Source organism: Nelusetta ayraudi, unplaced genomic scaffold (assembly GCF_046127955.1).
Source record: "Nelusetta ayraudi isolate G7.1 ecotype Tasmania unplaced genomic scaffold, CSIRO-AGI_Nayr_v1 ptg000135l, whole genome shotgun sequence".
Taxonomy (NCBI): Eukaryota; Metazoa; Chordata; class Actinopteri; order Tetraodontiformes; family Monacanthidae; genus Nelusetta; species Nelusetta ayraudi.
Window position 1 is genome coordinate 14,375,001 of NW_027466185.1, and position 15,316 is coordinate 14,390,316.

Here is a 15,316-nt window from a genome sequence, read left to right on the forward strand (position 1 = left end):
CACACACACACTCTTACACCTTGTAAACAGCAGGTGACCGGCATCTGCATTGTGACTGAAATGCATTTGGGCATTTATTTTTTTATTTATTACAGTGTGTGTCAAAAAAACTTGAGATTGCTTTTGCTTTAGTGTGTGTGTGTCTGTCTGTCTGTGTGCACGCATACATGTGTGTGTGTGTGTCTGTGGCTTGTAATAAACCCGAAGAGACCTTGGTGGTCTGCCGCTTTGAGTCCATAACGTTTGATCTCGACTAGAACACACAATATCATTAGCCGTACGGCACTGTGTGTGTGTGTGTAGGTGAGCCCATTTCATGCTCTGAACGGCCATTAGTCTTTAAATCTCCCCCGAACCTCCCCCCCCCCCTCGTCTCGACACCCTCAACTCGTGACCACCCCCCCGCCTCCCCCACCCCCAGCTGCCTCGTGGTCCTTTATACCTCCGTTAATGCGCTTGTGATTAATCATAATAGGCTGTAATTACAGCCGTCAGCTAGCAGAGCTCTCCGCAGGAGCTTCTGATGTTATTGTTACCGGTCTACGGTTTGAGCAGAAGGTCTTGGGGGCGGGGCATATGAGGGGGTTAAACGTCATCATCGGTTCTGTGTTTTTCCATTAACGTGCACATGCGTAAAACCTTGCTGGAACTCAAGGAGTCGGGCGTAGGAGGAGGAGCATCAGCAGAGAAGAGAGAACGTGTAGGGAACCGTCCGTACGGCGCCGCAGCAGAAGGCTATTTGATCGCCGATTAATCGATTGTTGAATCGATTAATCGACTTTGATCGGGCTCTGAGCTGCAGTCACGCGATGCCATAAATATCAGTACTTAAACATTGTAAATATAAAAATCTTAATTTTTCAGCATGAAGCAAAAGTGCCAATGTCATTATAACTGTAGTATTGCCATTATTACTGTAAGTAGCTGCACTTCCTTTATGAGTGATTTACTGAATTAGTATATTGTGTTTTTTTTCATTATAAAATAAAGTCTTTAGTGTGATACCTTTTAAAAAAGGTATTGTTTGCGCCAATTTACATCAGTATGACCAACTACTGTCTGTCTGTCTGTTTCTCTACACTATGATTCTTAAACACCTCGAGGTGAGAGGGTGACATAAAATCCCTAGACAGGATGTTGTTTTGACCTCTTGCGAGAGCGATTCCTCAACTCTCTCACTCCTTCAAACATATAACGACGAGGTCGCGCTCAAAGTGGCCACAATCCCCCTTCTAAGAGCTGAAGGAACATATTGCGAGTTCAGTCGGAGTTTCTCTCTGCTGTTTGTCTCCCAAAGCTGCGGATGGAGAATAATTCCATATGATCCTCTCCTTTTATTGTTAAGCTGTCACAGGCAGAACTTAGAGAGGGGGGGAAAGAGCTTAAATCCCAGCCAGACAGCTTTGTGTCTGCTCTGCGGCACCTCACCAACTGTGAGGTGAGGGGTTAAAGGCAGGCAGTGGGAAAAAGAAATCAGTCAATATCACAAACATATAATAGTCACTGTTTTCACAGCTTATGCGTAGCAAAAACCCGCGTGGAAACCTCTTAAAAATTGATGCAACTGATTTAGAGAAACAGAAAAATGAAAAAGGAAATAAAATACTTTCCTACTGCAACACCAGTCTCAGAAACGTGGGTGTGCATTGATAAACAACACGCAATAAAAATCGCAGAGGCTGTTGCAAACTTTTTTTTTTATTTGAATCAGAATGGACCGGTTCATTGAAAAACCTGCAAACGATATCACAAAACAAAAGGAGCCAAGATGTTTTTATGGCCTCCGCAGGATCCTCAGCTGGAAATGAAGTTGCAGAATGGGAAGCAGCCAAGAATTAAGGCATAAAAATGTGTGTTTTTCTTTAAGTTGACTTCCAACTGCAACCACTTTTGCCAAAATTATAACACTGTGTCGAAATCAGAAATAAAACAACTTTTTAACAATAACACACTTGTGAAATAAATCCAACCCGCAAAGTCAAACACACCAGTTCACTGCAGCTCCTTTTCACACACCTCCCGACTGCAGTGACAGTCCCTGCAAGAAGTCCCGCAGGGAATTTCTTTTCCTCAGATTATTGTTTCCTCTCAGGACTTTTGGACCTTTTTTTTTTTTTTTTTTTTTTTTTTGCAGACACTTTAGCATTTGCAGGCTGTCGCCGTAACTGCTGACAGAAGCACCGGAAAGGAAAAACAATTTGAATAATTTCACTTGATGTTTTTTTTTTTTTTTTTTTCTTCTGCAGACTGCGCCGTCATCTGTCTCACTGAAAACGGAGCATGATGCCATCTTCCCCCCCCCGATTCTTCTTCTCGCCCCCCCCCCTTTCCTTCATGCTTGAAAAGCACTTCGTTTTCCTCCATCCCACTTTTCTCGCGCCGGGCCGTACCTGCAGTCTGCTGTAATTGCTTATCTGGGGAGAAATAAAAGGCAGGTAAATGGTTACGTGCGCGAGAACATGTGCTCGCGAGTGGCTGCGCGGTGGCCAGTGTGTGTGTGTGTGTGTGTGTGCGTGCGTGCGTGTGTGTGTGTGTGTGTGTGTGTGTGTGTGTGTGTGTGTGTGCGTGCGTGTGTGTGTGTCTTTCAGTGTGTGTGTGTGTGTGTGTGTGTGTGTGTGTGCGTGTGTGTGTGTCTTTCAGTATGTGTGTGTGAGGCTAATGCAGATAGCTTTACAGATGGCTCATAAAAGCAGCAGCTTGTAATGAAGCAACTGAGACCGAAATCATAGTTATGGTGAACCGGGGAGCGGCCGGCCGAGGCGCACCGATATAAAGGGAGAAGAGTGGAGAGGAGGAGGTGGAGGAGGAGGAAGGAGGAGGATAAAGGAGGGCAGGTGGTGGCGATAAAGCGTAGAGTGCAGCGTTGCGACCACCGGCGACTGAATAAACCAGCGTCATCAAACTATGTGGTGTTTACAGTGAGCCAAGGGGAGATAGAAGCTGGAAGTGGAGGCTTGACGTAGCGCTGGAGGGGGGGGGTCAGTCCAGCTGACCGGCCACGAAGCTGTTTAGTTTGCTTTTTAGCCCTCTGTTTGCGGCCTCCGGCTAAAACGCTAACGGTTGTAGCTCAACGCTAAAGCTGTGTTTGTGATCAAGCTCCTCCCATGTGGTTGAAAGGAGACAGAAACAGACAGGAGAGGAGGAGTGTCACCTGGCAACACCTGGCAAGGAAGTCGTTTGTTATTGCCAACCTGGGAGAGGTGTCATTCGGTGCCCTTTGTGACATCACGTAGGGCTGATTCCCGAATTCTAATTTCTAGGACGTTCACCAACAGGACAGAGACAAATATTTTTACTGGTAAAAAAAAAAAAATCATTATATTTTACCTTCAGGGAAGACTAAATAAATAAATTGAAGTGCCAAGCCACGTAAATTGCAGTTTAGTGAAAACTGACTTGTTCGAAAGCTGCAAAGCTGCGGTAGTTTGTCGGCTGCGAGCGCTTCAAGGAAAAATAAAAACTGCCTCCGTTGTGATTTTATTCACTTGTTTGTTTGTTTATTTATTGTTGTTTGTTCTTCACATCGCGATAGAAACCAGGCCAGTCATTCATTCTGTGTGTGCGTGTGTGTGTGTGTGTGTGTGTGTGTGCTCTAACATCCTGACGCTGAGCAGGGCCTCACCCACTGTGGTAAAATCAATAGGCCAACAGGTCGCAACACCAGGTCAGCCTGACACCCAATGGCAACGCAGCACCGAGGGGTGCCGCAGTGATGGATGACCCCCCCGCACACTCTAGTGTGTGCGGGCGTGGACGCATGCTTGTGTTTCTTGTCAGTGTGTGTTTGGCGAACTGTCTGAGCGCTGATAAGGAGGCCGGTGGTCGAGGGGGGGGGGGGCCTCAGGGTCTTTAGCAAAACGATTTCAGTCTCCGGGTCGCGCTGTCGATAGCCGCTTAGCAGCGCGACCAAGTATTGGAACTTTAACAAGAACTTCATTTGATTTTAACCACACTTTTTTATTTTTTACTGAAATAAATTCACTGTGAAGAAAATATATTTTCTGTAAGAGAGACATTTTCATTTCAAAAATATTTTTAGTCTGTGTGTGTTTACTGAAAATATGCAAATAATTAATCGGATTAATCATCAGGGTTGGGTTGACGGGTTGAAGAGAGAAACTTCAGGCTGAGCAGTTAGCTTGTTTGCTAATTTATCATGTCGCGACAAGATGCTGTGCATCCTGAGGATTGAAGGTCCCACATAATAACTAATTGAAAATCTGGGGGTGGGTGGGGTTGATGTCACCAGTTCCTGTTTTCCCACCTCTTGGTCTCCTCCCCCGACTTCTCGTCCGTCTGGGCTCCCGCCTCGGCCCTCACTTCCTCCTTCCGTCTCCCCGCCTTCCCCGTCCGTCCCAACAGTTTGGTGCCCGTATCAATCAAGTTCAAACAATAAGAACCCAGTCATTCCCAGTCCTCCCATCCACTTCCTGCTTTATGGCTCGTTATGCCCCCGTATCTGTCTCTCTCCCGCCGTGGACAGAGCGCTCGGTTGTTTACACGCGCGCTTGTGCGCTCGTCTCAGCCACAGGGGCCGTAAATACATCCGTAGGGGATGATGTAATTAACTATAAACCATCGTGAACGCCGCCTTCATTCCTCTGGAGCTGACTTTTTACTTCCGCCCCACTTCCTCCACCTCGGGGAAGCATTCAAAGTCCTCTTTTACAGCATGACACTGCTCTGTTATAGGGAACACCTTGCAGTGTGGGTGTGTGTGGGGGTGTGTGTGAAGGGACTGTGACAGGTTTGGATGTGTTTGAAACTGCATCATCATCATCATCATCATCATCATCATCATCATCATCATCATCATCATCATCAGTCCCAAAATCAACAATGCTGCTCCATCATTGCACTTAAAAATATCTGCTGCTGTTTTAAAAATACCTCCTCCTACATTTTTTTGTATGTTTTTAGTAAGTTTCTCTCTCTTTTTAACTTATGTTTATATTTCTGCACTGTGGGCACGAGAGAAACGTCTTTTCAATTACTCTGTATGTCTTGTACATATGGCTGAAATTAACAAATAAAATTGACTTGACTTGACTTGATCATCATCATCATCATCATCATCATCCTGATCATCAGCGACTCTTTGTCCAAACTGAGCATGAACCCTGAAAAAGCAGACCTCCACTCTGACTCCAACGCATCGCTGAGCAGCAGTCGTCTCTATTATTTGGTCAAGCTGCTGCCTAAATTGTCGGGGAACCCCCCCGCCCCCTCCCAAATAATGATTGTTCATATAAAAAAAACAAATAATTTTATTTTTTTTCACTCTTCTCTTCCTGCCTGCAGAACTCCACAGCACGTCCTGCGGCAATCCTGGCGTTCCGGCCAAGGCCGTGCTGAGCGGCGGCCACCGCTTTGCGGTGGGCGACAGCGTGCAGTACAGCTGCGTCTCCGGCTACGTGCTGGACGGTCACGCCACGCTCACGTGCATCACCAACGCCGGCAACACGGCCGTGTGGGACTTCCCAGCTCCAATCTGCCGAGGTACGGTGCCACGCGGCGTCTTTTTTGTCGGAAGGGTTTCAGTTGAAAACCATTCAAATTTTTTTCCTGTGTTATTGAGGACGGCAGCGAGGGATTAAAAGAGGGAAAAAAGAATAATGACAGAGAAAAATTGAAAGACGGTTGGAAAACCGGAATTTGATGTGAGCTGAGGACGAGACGCACCAATAAAAGGCAAATGTTCCCTCAATGTTTCCTTCTGCTCTCCCAGGTGCTAAACGAGATGGCTGGCTAGCAGCTCAAACGAGCTCTCGCTGGTGTGACGTGTTTCCCCAGGACACGCCAGGTCACCCACCACTGACCACGGAGGGTGACCTCTAATGACCACAGCGGATATTGTGGCCTGCAGGCCTCCGCGCGGCATGCAAGGCGCTAATGATGCTAAAGGGGAAAGAACGCACTGGGAAAGCAGAAAAAAATGAGCCGAAAATGTTTGTTGATTTGTTCTGTGAGTGTCATCAGCGAAAAGCAAAATGAAAATAGAGATAAAGTTTTAAAGTTTTGACTTGAGTTTTCATTTTTATTTTCAATTTCCTGCTTTCCAATTTCTCAATGCCAAAGTGAGACAGATGAGCGTTGCCTGGAGTAAAGATCCAAATTTAGAAATTTAGAACAAAGCCCTCTTTGATTTGTGTGTATCCCCATATATGTATTTGTGTGTGTGTGTTTCCATGTACAGTATGTGTGTCTGGGGAAAAGTGACAGTTGGTGCCTTGGTGCCTTTCCCAGCATTTTCCAAGTGTTTGCATGTGTGGGGGTTCTTGCACTGAGCTTCTGTATGTGTGTGTGTTTTTATGCTACTCTACTCTTTTATCAGAGGTGTGTGTGTGTGTGTGTGTGTGTGTGTGTGTGTGTGGGAGTGGTGAGGCTGTGCACGGCGTACTGTACGCCATTCGCCTATTTTTAGATTTCTAGGCGGTTTAGGACGCCGCGATCGATGCAGATGCTCCTGAACGCAGCTCTGCAGATGTGGCGCTGTGGGGAAAATAAACAAATAAATAAAAAATACTTTGCTGCGGAGTTAAACCTACACATGGCGGAGGCGGAGGCAAACTAAAATTACCTTTGAAAAATTGGTTTCAAAAGAACAAAAAAACTAAAAACTGGGCTCAAAGTGCATCAATAGTCCAAATGTGGTGACAGTAAAGGTGTGACTTCCATGCGAGGTAGCTTAGGTAGTTTTTCCAGAGTCTAACTGACTCTCTTTCTTCACCACCGTCAAAAGGTCCAGCTGCTCCCTCAGCTTCACTTTCACCTGACTCTTGAACCACATCAGTGGCCTGAACTTCACCCACCCGAGTCGTCGCTTAGTCGCCCACCGAGATTCATTCCGCCTTCCGAGGGGGCGGCACGCTCGGCCGCGTGGGGGCCGACCCTCTGGTTGACACCCGGTGGGTTGCTTTGCTCTCCGCCGGGAGGGAACGGCAAACCCGGAGAAGGGGAGGTCGGGAGAAAACAGAGAAAACACTGGCAGGCGCCTGCGGGTCAAAGTGCCGTCGAGGTTCAAAGTCAACCGAGGCTGAAAGCGTCGGAGCCGGTGGTCAGGCGCTGGGAAGGTCGACGGCTCTGTAAAGTCGAGGGTCAGGTCGCTGGTGGCCTCCTGGTCGGTCAAAAATACCTCCAACCATCCACAGCGTTGAGTGCAGGTGAAGTGTTTTGACTGTTATTGTCTGTGAGAGTTCACGGCTGGACCCTCTGGAACAGCTTCAGGGTGGACAGGACACGCCTGCTTGCTTGAATTGTAGAACCATGTCGGTCTGGGTCGCTGCCACACTAGAATTTAGAGACACCTTTATGCTGCTAATCAACAGAAATGATGGCTCGCAGTTTCTGGACTGTGTAGTTTTCAATAAAAAGAAGTAAAATATGTTGCGTGTTAAAATGAATCCACGACTGTCTCAGTTCAACTGACGACTGGGGTTTGGTTCAAAGTCCAGAGGCTAAAGGTTCTAAATCGATTCTTGATAATTCTATATTTTTTATTTGCTCCTTAAAGCCAAAGGGTTTTACAAAAATTCCCACACCCCCTTCTGAGGCAACGTAGCGGCTGGAAAAACAGCTTCATCTTTTCAAATCAATACGGACGTTGAGGAACTTTGATTGTGCCATTTTTTTTCCATTTCAATTTTTTATTGTTTATCTTGTTTCCTCCCTCGCTTCTTCAGCAGCCGAGTGAGATCGCAACCCCGTCTTATATATATATATATATATATATATATATATATATATATTTTTTTTTTGTAATGTTTTTCACTCAGCGCAGCCAGTGACTCACCATTCGGTCTCAAAATGAATTCCCGGTATCATCGAGCTGATTGGCGAACGGTCACGGGATCCGAGTGTCGACGGTTTTCTCGGAATCACTCGGCCAGCGGAGTCGGCTTTCACTCCCGGCAATTAGCTTCGCAGGAGCCGATGACTGAAAAGGGTTAGGGTTAGAGATAAAAAAAAAGAAGGGGAAGGAGAAGCTGGAGAAGAAGAGGCCGGTAGGTGCGACGCTTTTCAAATTTGCGTCGGCGGTGGAGGCAGCGACTCGGATCCGAGGAGCCGCTAAATATGTTGAGTCCGAGCCGCCGAGCCGCACACATGCCCTCGTTCGCACTCACATCCCACACATTCAGCATCGGGAAACATACGTCTTTTTCTTTATTTATTTTTTTCCCAGTGGCAGCGCAGTGAGCGCCGGTGACACCCGGTGGCCACCCTGGCAGCCGCGTCTTGCCATCAATAATTCAGCGGGTCGACGCCAGACCTGAAGCGGCAGGGCTTTTAGCGGCATCGCAGGAAGCGTGTCGCTCCGCGCTCACTCCCTCCATCTGACAGCTTCTTGTTTTTTTTTTTTTTTTTTCTTGGACTTCATTCCTGGCTAACTGTACTTAAGTTGAACCCCGGCATCGCTGGCGCCGCTTCGCAGGTGAGCGGCTGCCAGATGTGACAGGGCCATAAATCAGCGGTCCAACAGAAAAAGGGAAAAAACGTTGGAGGGATCAAAACCGCCGGCCGGTTTCTACAACAAACAGGTTTCTGCTCTCTTTCCACTCTTTCATCCAGCCGTCTGTCAGGTGGACCGACTCGGCAGGGTGGGCGGAGCTTTCCCCAGCCCTCGTTCGGTCAGAGGGACAAACAGCCGCTCAGCTTCAGAGTGTGAAGGTTGGGGAGGAGCCGCAGGGACAGGATGCAAACACAGGGCTAACTGCACTGTAGCGCTGCAGTATGAACTCTAACACTCGCGGAACTATGCTGCTGCTGCTGCTGCTGCAGGTCAAAGGTCGAGGCTCCGGTTTTCCCGCCATTGCTGCTTTTTGCAGCTCGACGTTTACCAGCGCTTATTATTCCCGAACTGAGTGTCTCACAAAGTGGGACGCCGGTGTTTTATCGCACACTCGCCGTTTACGCGCGAGCGCCGCATCGCTGGCTGCTACGGCTCTAAACGGGCTCGTAAACGCACCGGGGGTGGGCGGAGCCACTCGCCGACCCACTTCGCATCACTCCGAGATCGCTCTTGGACGTTGCGACAGATGGAACACAGACACGCGTGCGATGGAGCTGCGGCGTCGAGGCGGCTGCTTCAGCGCACTTCCACCGGGCCCCGAATGCAGCTACGTTGCTGCAGCGAGGCAACACAGGGGTGTGAAGCGGGTGTGCGTCTGTGCGCACGCACGGTGGCTTGTGGTTGTCGGCGTAGCGCCTCTTCAAAGTTGCCCTCAAATTATTTACATGACAGAAATACCCTTCAGTGTGAGGAATCTATATTCACACGCACGTACACAAACACACACACACACACACACACACACACGCATACTTACACAAATACACAAGCAAGCAACGTTTGCCCTGAGAGAATTTCATCATGATCGTATAGATACAGAGCATGGCCATGAATATTCACTGTGTGTGTGTGTGTGTGTGTGTGTGTGTGTGTGTGTGTGTGTGTGTGTGTGTGTGTGTGCGTGTGGCTTTCCGTTGCTGTTGTTGGCGTTTGTCCCTGTGAAGGAGAGTCAGCTGATAAAAGATGATCCCGCCGTCTTAACGCTGCCAAAGAGACGAATCACAAACTGTTGTTTGGAGCTTTTTTTTTTTTTTTTTTTTTTTTGTTCATGTAAATAATGTTGCGTCGATATCAGCGGCAGACAGACGGAGAACGCGGGTAGGGGTGCATGGGGGGTGAAAAGAAAAAGAAAAAGAAATGGGTCGACTGCAGAGAAGAAAGAGCAGGAGGAGAGTCGGCGGGGGCTCATTGTTGGAATGGAGGCAGTAATAATGCACCCTGACAAAACTTAAAATTAGAACTGCTTAGAAACGGAAATGAAAAAAAATAAGCGCACGTCGGTTGGTGTGCGCGCGCTTGTTTGTGAATCTGTGGCTGCTCGGAGTCGAAATAACAAGATGTGGGCTGCTGCTGCAGCTGCTGCTGTTGCTGTTGTGGGTTCACGCTGCGCCTCTTTGTGCGTCTCAAAGACTCGAGTGAGTTAGCGGCGGCGCAGTCACGCAGCTAATCCTGTGTCACGAGCCAAGTTTGCGAAACTAACTGCACATGAAATCACAGGTCAAAGGGAAGCGCGAGTACAATTCATCACCCCTCCTCCCCCAGCCCCCGGCCCCTTTATTTTGAGTCCCGAGCAGGGAAAACAGCTCCAATTAGCTGTTTTGTTTTTTTATTCTCTTCCCGTCGAGCAATTTCCTGCGTTAATAAGCTTTTATTTTTCGAGGGGCTGCTGCGTCTTGTGTTATTAGCACGCGAGCCCGCAGCGTTATCAGCGAAATGATCAATTTAACTAGGAACTGAAATTAGCCGGAGTGGATTCATCTGCAGCACCGTGAGGCCGATGGTATCGCTTCCTTTCATTAGGCACAATGTGAAGTGATGCAAGTGGCTGAGTCAAATGTAAAAAAAATTATAATAATAATAATAATAATGACAAAGTAAATAATGATAGTAATATGTCAAGGTTGAGAGTTAATTTGAATTAATTTGATATTAATCCTGGAAATCAATGTTGATAATATAAATAATGAGCAGTGGCAGGAGGCTCGGGTGCTTTCATACAGTCGCCTGCAGTGATTTTAGGTGTGGAAAGGTTTTCAGATAAGTTCTTAATGAAGTTCACAATTGATTGAAGCGCGCTCGTGCCAGAGACTGCTGCAGCCTCCAGCTTCAGCGTTTCGGGTTCCACCAAAGGCATCATTTTGCAGGCAGATTTCCGGCGAGGACCAGAACCACCGGCGCTACCTTGACTTCAGCGCCTTTACCCATCGATCTCTCCAGCGTCTGACATTCAAGAGAGCACACGCGTGTTTGTTTTTTCACTTCCCCGCCCTGGCGTTGCTCCACTCCAGATGGGGGATTTAATAAACGCTGGCGCTCCGGCTCTGGAATCGAAGCTGTGAACGGCTGTGATGGAAAGTCAGAGGAGCGTGCACGTCTGCCGCTCCGCCCACGGGTCTTCACACCTGAGCTGCCGTCGCTTGACTTCCATTTAGACGCTCAGACTTGGAGATATGAGAGTTTCTTCTTTTTCCATCTCCTCCTTCCAACACTGAATGAATTCCGTCACTTCCGATCAGAGCCGGACGTCCCAGGAAAGCCGACGGAGCCAAAAAACAGCTTGTTTTACTCTTGAGACGCCTTGGTACGTCCATTAAATGTTCCAGCAGGATCCATTTTCTTATGGAACCACTACAAAAAACAAACCAAAAAAAAAACACCCACTCAAATTCAATTTAGACCGACTTTTGAGCGACACTGTGATCTTTCCCGACTGGTCCAGTCACATCAGATCAGCCTTTCAACTTTCAGTGACACCAGAAATACGTTTGAACAAGCCCAGAATAAAACTTTATCGCTACTCCTTTACATTAATGGAAGTAGCAAACAGCCAATCCATCACTGGGGGTGGGGGGGTGGGCGGGAGGTGTGTAATGCAGCCTTTGGTACGATTGGTGGCACTTTATCTAATTGGACTTGACTCTTGGCCAGTGATAAATCTGAGATTGACCCAGAACACAGTTCAACTGCTTGAAAGCCAAAACAACAACAACAACAACAACAACAACAACAACAACAACAACAACAACAACAACAACAGCAACACTAGAAAAAGTATATTAACTGATGACGTAGGCGTGAAAATTAACGGGAGGGGATAGGTGGGTGGGGGGGGATCGTGAGGGGTTCGGGCACGATTAGCGGCGGCCGTCATTCCCGCAGCCTCGCTGAGACAGAATGAGGCTGCGGGTTTAAAAATAAACAGTGCGAGAATTAGCATCATAATTTCTCCCTTTTGTGCTGCGCTGCCCTGTTTACGTGCACGCACAACCTCGCATCCCAACACCCGCCTCCACCACACCCTCCCCTGCACAGGTGTGTTTTATACTGGATAGACCGGGAGAGAGAGAACAATGACGTCAACAATTTAGAATTTAAATTTTAATATTAAAGAAAATGTAAATATAAAAAAAAAGTATCATTTATACAATATACTGTAAGTATCAAGTATCATGTCAAACATTGTGTTTGCAAGGTGTGTCAACCAGGCAGACACTGATCCCAAACTGATCCCTTAACGGTCCTCTCTGCCTTTTCCTTGGTTATAAACTGAGCTGCTTGTCGTGTTTGACTTGCGTTTCTTCTCAGTTAATGATCCTCTCCGCTTACAAGGCGCTCACAAGAACAGAACTCGTCCTGGCCGATGGTGCTGCAGAATCAGAGTGACTCTGCTGGCTGTTGCTCGTTGGCTTCCCACAACTTTTCACAAACTTTTTCTGAGACGTCCATATGTCACCGAGCGATGACGCATGTTGCTGTTAGCTCGGCTTGTTTTGTTGTTTTTCTTCTGTTCCTTCTTCACCTGCTCACCCCTCAGGCCGCCCTCTTGCTTCTTTCTTCTTTTTTGTCATTTATTTGTTTGTCTGCATAATTTCCCAGGGGACCGCGCGCAAATTCGACAGCCTCCCTTCGAGGACTTGGACCGCTGCCAACTTGAATGCCTTCACAAATATGGTCGCAAATTTTCCGGCAAGTTTTGCAATTTAGACGTCTTTCGAGAAACGCTGCAACCTGACTTCAACTCAAAAGAGGAACAAACAATGCGAGAGCCACTCCAGCTAGCTCTCCGGCCCTCTCACTGCCGGCTCTCTCATATTTATCTCAGCCCGTTTGCTGTCTGTGAGCGTGTGTGTGTGTGTGTGCGCATGTGTGAGGCTGAATGAACATTGGTGTGTGTGTGTGCGTGTGTTTTACATGTGTTTGAAGACTCCGTTCACGCATCATTACATCCCTCACCGCGGAAAATTAAAGACTTCCAAGTGGCACCAGAATGCTCAAATGAAGCATTTTATGTGCGGCGGCGGTGCAGGCGGTGCCGGCGGAGGGATATCTCTCCGCGATAAGTTCCACTTTCGTCTGGAAGTAAAACCAGCAGTTTCTCTTCGAGAGCAAGCGGCCGTGACGGCGAGACGTTTTCCGCAGGTCAGCCCCGGCGACCTCGTCCAATTAGTGCCTGCTGTGAGCGCTCCCAGTCACCCGAGTGGCTGCAGCTTCAGGCGGCGGCGTGCTAACGCTGCCCGGCTCCTCCCTCCTTGTTTGGCTGTCAGAGCGTCAGCGTTTGAGAATCCAGCTCCTCTGTGACACCAGCGATAATTATACCACTTAACTCGATGAGTTCGACCGAGTCGACTCAGATTCTTTGTTTTAATTCATGTGGAAAATACGAGACGTTTTTGACAATGTACGTATGTCGAACGGCCAAGTCGCGCGAAAATATATTCATGCTATTTACTTGCCGCAGACCTACAGGGCACCGCTTGATTTACCCGTCAGATCCCGATAACAACAGCAACCACAACAACAGCTGCCTTGTTCACATCTTTACACAAAACATAGTGTCAAGACAGCGTTGCGTTCACGAACGGCGTTGTGTTTGTTCCATGAAAGGCCAAACTAGCCAAATTATAGCTTTTACACTTTCCCTACGTTCACTGATACTCCACCTATTGTGACCACTTTCCTCATCCACGTAACCATCCCAGAGTTTCACAAAGGGAAACAGGTCACACAGAGGTGGCCTGGCGCTTGCAATGGAAAACATTGTCCCAGTTTGTGTTGAAATGACGACGTGAATGTCGTGTTTTTGACCGAGGAACGCGCGCAGATTCATCTCCTAGCTTGGAGGCTACGGCCGAGGTGCGTTTCACCACATGTTGACCAATAAAGTCAATCGAGGAAAACCACCGCCGTGGATCAATTTGTAAAAACTTTTAAGCGTTTCGCAGGCTTGTTGTGGTTAACTTCCCAGCAGCGAGCATTAGCACACGGCTGAGGTTGTCGACAAAGCCACTCGGATACATTGAGCGATACAAGCTCAGGTGGGAGGTAAAAAAAAAAAAAAATGTAATAATCCAAGACTGAATGTTTCCAACGCTGGCAAATAATTTGATCCGACGCCTCCCTCGAGGCTGTCGGCACGCTAAGGCGCTCGCGTTCACTTCCTGTTAATCTCCCAGCTCGGAAGTCGGCGGCCAGTCTTAAACCTTCAAACACCCACGAGCAGCGTCGATCACGCCGCATCTTAAAGGCGGGATCACAAGACGCCGAAACGCGAGGCCTTAAAATCCGAATCGATGACGTGGATCGATTGGAGATGCGATTACGAGGCTCGTTTCTTTCCCTGCCGTTGGAGCCGCGACGCTGTCCCATAATGCAAAGCACGGCCAGCACGCAGGCTTTCGCTGCAAGGGGGAATGCTAATGCTAATATGTCCAATAGTTCAGAATGCATCATCTGATTCAGAGCACGTCTGGTTTATACTTGATGGCAAAATAACTGTTGATGCTCATGATGAAATTGAGGTTTTTCTTCTCTTCATTTCAAACTGATTAAAAGTCCTGCTGCTGCTGCTGCTGCTGAGCATTCGTCTCACTGGAAAATTTCAGCTAAATTTATTGCCATCTAACTTTAATTGCATTTATCAAAACTCAATTTGCCTGTTATTTCATGCTATTTATTTAGCAAGAGGGGAAACAAACTGAAAGACTTTTGTGTGTGGGGAAAAAGCTAAAGAGTGAAGCAAAGTGCCTCATTATACTCCACAATGTAGCGTGTGTGTGTGTGTGTGTGTGTGTGTGTGTGTGTGTGTGTGTGTCGCCAGGTATTTGGGATGATTGCTTCATAATATAATGCGAGGGCAGCATTTGAAATGATATTCACACGCCGGCTCCCAGTAATGAAACTCTCTGCACACCTCTTTGTCTTGCTCCCTCTCAGATCAATGTTGCAGTCTTGTAGTGACACTTGAAGCACTCTTATCTCTGCTCTGCAGACCTGCTCAATTCTCAGCGCCGTACCCCTCCCCCGCCCTTCCCCTGCTCCCGGTTATCCTCCTCTCCTGTTTCTTTTTCCTCCTCTTCCTCTTCCCCTCTTGGGTTTTTTCTCTCCCCCCCCGACCCCCCCTCGTCCCGTCCGTCTGCCTCCGCGGCTCTTGCACACTCCTCTGCTCTCCTGCTTTACAGCTTTAAGGCCGACCAACGAGTTCGCTGTCTTGAAGGACTGCTTACAGAAATAATATCCGACGCAATGTCTCACGCAAACGCGTTCGTTCCTCAGTGCAAATTACTCACAAAACTACCATCTTACGATAAATACGCTGCCCTCCAGTGGCGCCTGTAATTTCTTTTTTGTTTTTTGCTTTGTTTTATTTATTTATTTATTTTTTTAACTGAGAATGCTCAGTCAAAGTTTAAATTGAGCCCGTATACCACACACCAGCTACTGTGATTGACGGGGAAAAAAAAAAAAAAT

General features: G+C 47.6%; 1 protein-coding gene across 1 annotated transcript in view; it reads left to right on the top strand.

The window, feature by feature from the left end:
- csmd3b (CUB and Sushi multiple domains 3b) overlaps positions 1–15,316 on the top strand; it is a 282,923-nt gene that overhangs the window by 108,703 nt on the left and 158,904 nt on the right. The window contains exon 4 of the mRNA XM_076011490.1: positions 5,302–5,499. Within this exon, the coding sequence (XP_075867605.1) occupies positions 5,302–5,499 (198 nt within the window). The remainder of the gene's footprint in view (positions 1–5,301; positions 5,500–15,316) is intronic.